Source organism: Balaenoptera ricei, chromosome 15 (assembly GCF_028023285.1).
Source record: "Balaenoptera ricei isolate mBalRic1 chromosome 15, mBalRic1.hap2, whole genome shotgun sequence".
Taxonomy (NCBI): domain Eukaryota; kingdom Metazoa; phylum Chordata; class Mammalia; order Artiodactyla; family Balaenopteridae; genus Balaenoptera; species Balaenoptera ricei.
Genome location: NC_082653.1, coordinates 65,658,300 through 65,668,603, shown reverse-complemented (window position 1 = coordinate 65,668,603; position 10,304 = coordinate 65,658,300). Strand labels below are relative to the sequence as shown.

General features: G+C 51.3%; 1 protein-coding gene across 1 annotated transcript; it reads left to right on the top strand.

Moving 5' to 3' along the window:
- Positions 1–1,396: 1,396 nt before the first annotated feature.
- On the top strand, positions 1,397–8,155 carry ITPRIPL2 (ITPRIP like 2). The gene has a single exon (XM_059897756.1). It carries the CDS (start codon positions 1,911–1,913, stop codon positions 3,507–3,509), a length of 1,599 nt encoding a protein of 532 aa, XP_059753739.1. The 5' UTR covers positions 1,397–1,910; the 3' UTR covers positions 3,510–8,155.
- The last annotated feature ends 2,149 nt before the right edge of the window (positions 8,156–10,304 follow it).

Sequence of the window (10,304 nt, the reverse complement as noted above, 5' to 3'; positions counted from 1 at the left end):
CGCAGAGAGTGCAGCTCACTGAGAAGAAAGCAGAGCTAAGAAGTGGATCGAGCGTACCTAGATCCAGCCATACTGAAGCAGGAGCCCCATGGACGTCTCAGTTAATATGACAATAAAATGCTTTCTAAGCTGTGTTTCTGTCACCTGCAACCCAAAGAATCCTGACTAATAGACCGTGATCTCACAGCTAGTAGTAGTGGGGATGGGGATCTGAGCGCATTTCTGCTCAGCTCTGAGAGGCTTTCCTGGGAGTAATCTTCGTGCTTAAGCCAGGAGTATCCTCTGAGTCCTGATTCCCAGATGGCATGTGGGTTCTGACATTTTTAATCTATTTACCCTTGCTCTCCGGGAGCAAGGAAGGTGCAACAAGTGTAAATAAGTACAGTTAATTGTTTAAATAAATTCGGATAATTAAATAAATGCCGATCATTTCAGAGAGTGCTCCCTGTTATGAAACAAAACAAAGCTTCCTGGACTGAGGTCCCAGGGTAGGTCCTGGCAAAGGACACTTCTCAGCAGTTGAGGAAGGGACTCCCCGGTCCCCTTCCCTGAGTCCCGCCTCCCAGCTTCTCTGGAGACAGGTGTTCAAGGCACAGCTCTGCTAAAAGCTGTGTGACTTTGGGCAAGGGGTGAACCTGCCTGCACCTCAGTTTCCTCATCTGAAAAATGGGGAAAATAATAGTGTCCCTTTCATAGGATGAACTGAGGGGCGAATGTGTAAGGTGATTAGCACAGTACTGGCACACAGTATGACCTCTGTAAAGGCTGTGATTATTACTTCAAGGCTGGATCCTCCTCATCCAGGTCTCAGGCCAACCGTCACCCCACAGAGAGCCTCAGGCTTCCACAGGGCAGACCCTACCTTCACACTCCCTCACACAGTTTTGCTTCTTTCAGAGTATTTTCTGCTGTGGATCCCTTCTCTTTCGGTTTCCTGTTTTCAAAAGGCCGTAAGCTTTATGGAGGGCAGAAGCCTTGTCTATTTTGTCAACTGCTATTTTGCCAGCCCCTGGTCTCCTGCCTGGCACATAGTAGGTGCTCAGTAGATACTGGTTTGAATGAAGGACAGCGGCACACTGGCAAGGGCAGCTTCCGTTCCAGGGCCTGCCACGCCACCAACACCACGCCACCACGACTTGCTGGGGGGGCGGGGGATGGACGGTTTCATCGTGCGCTCTTTTCCCCTCCTTTCAATTTCCCAGTGTAACTTTGTGTGAATACAACTGCAGAAGCTCCCTGGACAAGGCTACCGCCCCGCAATCAGAGCCTTCCTGGTTCTGCCTTCGGGGAGGGAGGATAGGGGTGGCCCGCGGGAGGCCAGTTGCCAGCGCGTCCTGAAGTCCCTCCCGCCGCCTCGCGTCGCTTTAAGGCGGAGGCCCGGGAGGGGGCCGACCCCGCCCGCCTGCCCGCTCGCCTCGCGGCTCCAGACTTCGGCATTTCCTCCCCGCTAGCTGGCGCGGCCTCGCCTCCCCTCGGAAGAGGAAACTCCCGTGACCGAGTAACGGGAACAAGAGCGGAGGGGAGCAGCGGGGGACTCCGGGGACCCACGGCGCCGGGAGGGCGGCCCGGGGTAGGAGGCGAGCGCAGCGGGACCAGAAGCTGGCCGAAGGCGGTGCGCCGGGGAGCGGGGCGGGGAGGGCCGCCGGGCCGGACGCAGCGCGCAGTCGGCACGGGGCGCGGCCGGGAGCCGGAGTGTGCAGGGCGGGCCGCTGCTGGAAGGAGCGCTTGAGCTGGGAGAGGAGGCCGAGCTGGAGGGCTGCTTTCCCCGGCCCTGCGACGGGGTCGCCGCCGCGGAGGCGAAGGAAACCGGGACAGCGGGGCTGCCCGGGCGCTGCGCGCATGCTGGGCCTGGGACGCCGCCGGGGCTCGCGCCCTGGGCTGCTCGGCCGCCGCTGCCCCGGGCGCCCGGCATGTCGGTGCACTACACCCTGAATCTGCGCGTCTTCTGGCCCCTGGTGACTGGCCTGTGCACCGCCCTCGTGTGCCTCTACCATGTCCTGCGGGGAAGCGGGGGCGCCCGGACCGAGCCCCCCGAAGGCGCAGACGGCGGCTTCCCGCTGCTCAAGGTGGCCGTCCTGCTGCTCCTCGGCTACATCCTCCTGCGCTGTCGCCACGCTGTCCGGCAGCGCTTCCTGCCGGGGTCTTCCCGCCTGGGGGGCCACTCCGCCTTCTCTCCTAGACACTTACGAGAGCCCAGCCTCGACATCTTGCTGGAGAGTTACTACGAGCACGAGGTGCGCCTGTCGCCGCACGTGCTGGGCCACAGCAAAGCACACGTGAGCCGGATCGTGGGCGAGCTGGTGCGGGCTGGCCGCGCCCGAGGGTCCCCAGGCCCCATCCCCGGGGGAGCGCTGGCCTTGGCCTTCCGCGGAGATTTCATCCAGGTAGGCAGCGCCTACGAGCAGCATAAAATCCGCCGGCCCGACGGCTTCGACGTGCTGGTGCCGCTGCGCCTCCCTCCCCTGGTGGCGCTGGAGCCGCGGAGCCTGGGCGCGGAGCCCGCGCTGGCCCCAGCCTTCCACGGCTGCTTCGTGTGCGCGCTCAAGGCGCCGCCAGGGGCTTCCGGGGGCCACTGGCTCCGGGATTGCAAAGCCTTCGCCGACGGCTTCTGCGTGGATGTGCGCGGGCGGCGCCATCTCTCGGCTCCGCTGGTACTGCGCTGGTTTCAGTCGCACCTGCAGCGCTCCCTGGCCACCGTGCGCTACAGCCTGGAGGGGCGTTGTCGGGTCAGCCTGACCCCAGGCGGCCTGGAGCAGCCCCCAACCCTACACGTCCTGCCCTGCCGCACCGATTACGGCTGCTGCCGCCTTTCCATGGCTGTGCGTCTCATCCCTGCCGTCCACTTGGGCGACAGCGTCTTCCTGGTGGCCCCACCACCGCCACCCTCACCCGTCGGGCCCCTGTCGGAGCTCCCGGGAGGCCTGCGCGCCGATGCACTGTGGGGTGTGAACACGGCGCGCCAGGAGCAGAAGCTGCTGAGCTGGCTGCAGGAAAGGGCCCCTCCAGGTGCCTGCTACCTCAAGTGCCTGCAGTTGCTTAAAGCTCTGCGAGACCTGGGCGCCCGCGGGCTGGACCCGACGGCCGCCACCCAGTGGGGACGCATCCTATCCTCATACGTGCTCAAGACAGTGCTGCTGGCGGCGCTGCTACGCCAGGGGGCTCCCGCACAAGGCTGGGACGAGGCGCACCTGGGCGAGCGCTTGGAAGAGCTAGTACAGTTCCTCAGGGATTGCCTGCTGCGACGCCGTACACTCTTCCACTGCGTCCTGGGCCCTGGAGGGGCGGCCGCTGAGGTGGGCCCACTGCCCAAGGTACTGCGTGAAGCCACCCCGGTTGACCTCCTGGCCACTTTCGACAGGCAGGCCCGGGAACTCGCGGCGGCGCGGCTGCTGTCCACGTGGCGAAGGCTGCCCCAGCTCCTCCGGGCCTATGGGGGTCCCCGCTACCTTGCCAGGTGTCCCCCGCCTCGGAATCAGCGCCCCCAGGTGTTCCCTGAAGATGAACCATAAACCCTGCCAGAGCCCTGACCTGGCCTGGTGCTCCTGAAGCCTCACCCACCAGGTGGGGGTGGGGATGGCAGTGAAGCCAGTTTAAGGCAAGGAAGATGACCTGCGGAAGGTGTTGGAACATTCAGAGGATGACATTTGGTGGCTTCAGCATCACCCCCTGGCTCCACAATCCAGATGGCTGTGGCATCTTTTTCACGCCCACCAGAGTGTCCTGGGAAAGCTACGGAAAGACGTTCAACGTCAGCAGCTAAGAGTTGGTCCAAATGTTGGTTTGTGTGGAATGATTCTGTAGACGGATCCAGCTTTTAGGGAGGTTCAGTAAAGGAAGCAAGAACTAGCTGCAGGGAAAGTTCCCTCTGTCGGTTGTTTAGACAGATCTCTCTGGCCCCCAAATTTAAAGAAGCTAATGTTTTTTGACACAACTACTTGGTAGGTCCTGGGTTCCTGATTGTCTTTGTAAAAGTCTGAATCTTTATCTACAACTGGAATTGTAGTTCTAGAGGCTCATGTTCTGAAGGACATAGTTTCCACTGTTCAAATTGATATTAATGTATTTTTTAAAGGGTCCCATCACGGGTGTTTGACAGGATTGTGAAGAATTAAGTCACAGGCGTTGAAAGGCAGTCTAAGAGTTGGTTAGTGAAACTTCCAGAGCATGTAGCACTTTATTTTGATCAGTTCTTTCATTTTGTGGTAATTGCTAGTGCCAAGTGTGGCATCTGAAAGGGAGGCCAGTTACATTGACTATGAAGAAATGTGCAGTCTTGAGGAACAGGCTTGCTCAACAGCCCTCCAGGCACGTGCTGGGATGTACACCAGTCAGCGCTGATTCATTGAGCGCCTGCTGTGAGCCAGGCACGGTGCAGAGTGGCAACAGGATACGTGCTTCAGACAACACTGGTGAGAGCATAAAACATGTTGGGTCTCGAAAAAGATGTATTGATATTTCACTCTTTGCCTAGCAAGATGTCTCGCCAGGGCTTGCTGCTGGCTGGAGACAGAAACCTTTTTTTTTTGTTTTAAGTCTTTTTAGCAAACTCCTTTGCATGGAGATTTCTTTCTGAGTTTAACGACGTAATGAAGAGGCAATGCCTGCTTTCGGCCAATGCTCAGTGATCCTCCATGGTTGGGAAGTTTTGCTCTCATTGTCCAAGCAGCCTTTAAGTGGCCCGAAGCCCACCTTTGAGGAGTGGTTGATTCAGCACAGGTCTTGCAATGCATTTCACTTAGAGTTCAGTATCTGGGGCTCTGTGCTTGAAGATCAGTTATTTCCCAATCAGCTGACAGAGGAGAAAGACAGCAGAAGAGGGCAAGTTAGGGGGAGATGGAGGGAGACAGCCTTTGTCAGCTGTCTGTTCTTTCTTCTCTTTGGGCATAAATATCACCAGACTGGGTGTATTTTGCAGCTAGCGCATTCTGAAATCCCTCCCTGTCCTCCCAAATTTCTAACAGCTCTCAGTTGCATCAGTCGACCTAAGACTCAGTTGAAGTTTAGAATGGTCCATCATCTGCTGAATAGAAAATGCAGCCAGTCCCAGTGATATACTTTGGGATTTTTTTTTTTTAAGAGACTCTTAAAGGTAAAACTTGGAAGACAGAAGTAGCCAGATGAATTGGGCCATTGTTTAATTTCTGAGCTATTTTGAGGGAACTCTTTAAACTTTCTTTCTTTAGGGGACCTACTTGGCCACTGTGGGGAAATCGTTGTGAATAAATGATTTATAGGGAATCCTTCTCATCAGAGCTGCAGAGATTTCTTATGTCCTTTGCAACCTTGGGCTGTAAGAGAAACAGTTGCAAATGTTGTGCTGTCTCTTTGAGGTTGTTTGGGGACATTTCCCCTTGATACCACAAAGTCATTCCTAGTTTTTGAGGTCAGTGTTAGGTCATAAGGTACTGCATTTAGCACAGGAATCAGTCTACCAACTTCCTGCAAAGATATAAACTGCACAGTGTTTTTTAAAATTATTTTTAAAATAAATTCCAAGAGTAGGTAGATCTTTATATAAATATATATTTATAATGTTTCCATACTCAGCTACAATTTCCCCTGTAGTTGGAGTGGGGGAAAGCGAGGCTATTAGAGGGATTATAAAGCTTTAAAAGCTGAATTTTCCAAATATTTCTAGCTGAGTTGATAGGTTCCTCTTATCTGAATAGCATTTTGAAGTTTGAATCTGGTAACATACAGTTCTTGTAGTTTCTTTGTGGGTTTTGTTTTCTTTTTTCAGGTTAATTATCCAAAGCCTCATCCATCCTCAAGATTTTTAAATTTTATTTTTTTAAATTAATGGGGCATTGTGTTTGTGAATTTTTAAAATATTAATGTTTTATTTAAATGCCATGCTGAGCAATTGTTCTCTGTACATGGTAACCAAAAACTTAGAGATTTCGATCAATTTTGATCAATGTTTAGTAATCCAAAACATGTACTGTGTACAAATAAAATAATATGGCATATTAGTCAGGTGTGATGGTTGCCCAAGGCACTTAAATTAAGCTCAATTCTTTATTTTATTAGGGCTCCATCATGTCCTTGATCTGAAATATATACATTTTTGGTGTATACTTGGTACTGGAGATTCATGTATGCAAATATTCTCATACAAGAAAGCTCAGAATTGTTCGTGCTTTTAAAAAAAGATTAACTGTCCAGCCAGTGTCCGAAGAAAGTGTTTTGGGGAGATGACTCAGCCATTTTGCCTTAAGACACCCTTCAGCAACTCCCACTGACCAGTCTTGGGAGTCATCCCGGAATGCTCGTGGGCTGAGAGAAGGAGACTGTTTTTTTGCAAAATGAAACTGAAGCTAAAAGAAGGGACAATGTGAGCAAACCAAGAGAAATCCGAAGACTTCAGGAAGGAGGACTTAAGATGGACGTGAAACGAAGAGCTGGGCAGAAGGGGAGATGGGGTGGAAATCATATGAGGGTGCGAGAGAGGTCTGGGTTAGGAAACACATTTTCTAGATATGTGCTACTTCAAACCAGGGGTCGCAAACTCAGCAGCCTGCAGAAGCAAGGTAGGGAGGTAAATAAGAGAAGGGGTGGGTGGTGATGGGGGCTCTGCCCTCTTCAAGGGCCACATTGCTCAGCTCCATGCTGGGAAAAGGGTAGGGTAGGGCTGGAAATAGAAAAAAAAAAAAATGAAACTTTCTGATTTTTAAACAACATAATTTAAAAATATCCAAAACACAAGTGGGCCCAAAAACACATTTGGTTGAGCCTGGGGGCCACCAGTTTGCGACCCCTGCCTTAGACGGTAACCCCTCAAGTATGTATAAGGTTATTGTTATGGATATGATGTTGTTATACATGGTGGGTGGGGCATGATATTTCAAGTCTTCTTTATCGCTCAGAGCTAAGCTTTATTGTAGAAACAAACCCCCCAAATTAACACGGCCACAGATAACACTTAACTCACAATTCCCGGAAGGATTCTCCACCCTGGACCCGTAGGAGTCAGATGGGACATCAGACCATTAGGGGTCAGCTCTTGGCATTTCCTTCCTGGTGAGTTGGGGCCAAACTCCTTGGCTCTGTCAGAGTCTGCAGGTGAGTAATCAGGAAGGATTGCAGAATAACTTGTTTTCTTCTTTATTTGTATTTTATTCTTATTTTTAAATTAATTTTTTTTTTTTTTAGTAGTTTCCTAGCCTTTGCAATGATGGTTGGTGGCCGTGAACACCAGCAAAGCAGTGCTGGGTCTCCCAGCCAAGCTTCTTAGGCTTGTTACCAGCCCCAGTGCCAAGAGCACTGTTCTGATCATACGTTTCTATGCCTTTCTGACTCCGTGGCTCCCACCAAAACTGACATCCTAGCCTTCTGAAGGAATGAAACTAATAGCCTTCCAAAGTGTCTCCTTTAACCTCACGGAGTAAGTACGTCACCTTTTCTGTAAAATGTGGCTTTTGACCGTGACGATGACTTATCGTATCCACGTGGAGGAAGGTTATTACCTCCCTCCCCAGTGGTGGGAAAAATGAACCTGGTGAACATTCCCAGTATCCCTTGGGAGGGAAAAAAGTTTAGTGTTATCATTGTGGCATTTGTTAGTTTTTATAAAAAATTGCATGTCTGTTTCTTAGACACTACTGTTTATTTTTTCTATACCTACATAGCACGTGATTTGGTGGGGATGAAGCAAGTATAAGCTGGGAGAGGACGAAGATGTATGTGATCAACCATACAGAGAGAACAGACTAAAACATGCAGCTAAATTATATGTAATCTGGTTTTTGAAGTATCAGATATTCAGGAATATTTTTAGCACCCTTTGCTTAAAAAAAAAAAAAAAGTGCCTTGATTCAGTCACTTGACTTTAAAACATTCCTCTTATCTTACTGTTATTTTTAGTGTGGATCTTGACCCCAAACCGTGTATTATGATGCAGCCTATCGGCTACGGTCATAGTGTATGTTTTGTTCCAATAACAGAGACCAAAGAGGTAATCAAATATGGTTCAGCTGCTACAGTTGTGTGATTAAAAGGCGTTCTAATCACACCAGATTTCCATGGCCCAAATAGTCGAGGCCGGCCATTTGTTTTCTATTTCAGGTTGGAGTAAATTTGCACTTTTAATCATATGGGTCATTTGGGGACCTTGTTCTTTCATACTTTGCTTTATTAATAAAGGAACTTGTAGAAACCTGTGGACTGAACATCAGATTTGGGGAGGGTTGTCGTCTTCCTGGAGGGCAACCTGTGGCTACACTGGCTTGTGATTCCTTACACAGGCCCACCTGCTTTCAGTGAGTGGGTGTATGGGACTTTTTTCCACACAGCGAAGCTGGGACCATTGTACAGAATTGGCACCGTACACAGGTGGGAAAGGATGCCAGTTCATGGCTCTGTAGGCACCCTGGGGGCCTGCCTTCAAGGCTTTTTCTGACGGAGAACCTTCTGGCCCTGCCCCTCCTCTGTCACCCACCTCCACCCCCTCCACCCTCGGCTCTCACACACCAGCCCAAACACAACTCGAGTCTTGGCCTGTGGCTAATTTATAGCTCAAGAATTTTGCCCAGAAATCTCTTAGGCCCCCAGGTCCTCTCCAAATGGTAAACATTTGCTAATACGAAAACCCACCAGGCTTCCTGAGAGATGGAATCTTGGAGGCCACGTAGGACTCTTCAAAGCCTTGGAGCCAGGTGGAAGTTTGGGGAAACCTGCAGCCACTGGCTGGTTGAACTGCTTGTGGAGGACACTCTCCCAGGGGAAAGGTGTGGCGGGCTGTGTTTTGTTTCGTTTTCAACAATTAGTTCTTGAGTGGCTGCTGTCCCCAGGCGCTGAGGACACACAGAGGCAACTGAGACAGATACGGCCTCTCTCATGAGCTCACAAACTGCTGTGAGAGGGCGGGCAGTTAAAGAAGTCATTTCTGTGCAGTGTGGTGGGTGCTGGGGGGGGAAGGGTCTGGAAGCGCAGAAGAGGGGCACCTCATGCAGTCGGGGGTTTCAGGGTGGGCTGCTCGGAAGAAGGGACGTCGCAGTTGAGATCCAGAGATAGATAGGAGTTTGCTGAGTGAAGGGAGCTGGGCTGGAGAGGAATGCGTCGGACACAGAGGTGACAGGAGCAGTCAGTTTGGCTGGAAAGTGGGGGTGGGTGGGGGCAGGGAGGCTCCGGGGGCAAAGGATGAGGTGGGAGAGGTAGGAAGGCACCAGGGCACAGGGGTTCTGGAAGCCAGAGCCTCTCAAACTGGAATGTGCAAACCATTTGGGCGTCTCGTCCGAGTGCAAGTTCTGATTCCGCAGGTCTGGATGTGACCTGAGAGCCTGCCTTCCTAATAGATGATGGCAATGCCACTGATGCAGGGGCCGCTCTTTGATCACATGTTTGTAAACCACACTGAAAGTCTGGACTGGTCCCCAAGATACTGGCAGTCTACCTTAGGAAGGAGTGACAAGGTCACATTTGAGTTTGGCCCACTCTGGCTGCAAGGTGGAGAATGGATTAAGCAGGGGGTGGCAATTCATCTATTTTTGTAAATAAAGTTTTATGGGAACACAGCCACACACATTCATTTACATACTGCTCTGGCTGCTTTCTCTCTCCATCAGCAGGGTTGAGTAATTGCAACACAACACTGAAAAGAATTACTATCTGGCCTTTTACGGAAAAGTTGGCTGGACTTAATCAGACTGGAAGTCATCAGATGCTGCAGTGGTCCAGGCCCGGGCAGGGGAGTGGGGACAGAGACACAAGTCACTCTGAAGACAGACCAGTGTCATGGTAGGGCCAGCACTTTAACACCAAGAGGCCTGTCTTCAAGTCTTGCTTCCTGCTCTTCTCATCTGTGTGTCTCTCTGCAAGTTACCCAATCCTGTCTGGACCTCAATTCCCTCATCTATAAAATGGGATTAGTAATAGGACCTCCCTCATAGGAGTGAGTGAGATTAAGTTGATTGTGCCTGCAAAGGACTTCCCGCACATTAGGCACGCAGTGTGCGTCAGTGTGGAAGCAATTATTGGGGTGGAATTTTCATTTAGTCAGTGTCTCCAACCTCTTCCTCTGCTCCCTTTGGGCTCATTCTTCCTCCTCTGCAGGGTGCGTTTCCCTTTTGTCCAACCAACCATCTCTCTGCTACCCAGATTTTGTTTATCTTGCTCCTTGATGCCCATGGTGTTCCCCTCTAGGAAAAGCTCTCACTCTGAGTACCATTTGGCCTGATTACAAAAGTAGCCCCTGTTCTCCAAAGCTTCCTATACCTCTGCCCCTAGCAAAGTGACTTTGCAGTCTCTCCCGTCACGAAGGAAGCCTTTTTACCTACACGTTGAAATTGGAATGGCTTTGTGACTTT

Excerpts from the sequence above, each read along its gene's own strand:
- ITPRIPL2 (XM_059897756.1), top strand. The coding sequence starts at position 1,911 with ATGTCGGTGCACTACACCCTGAATCTGCGCGTCTTCTGGCCCCTGGTG.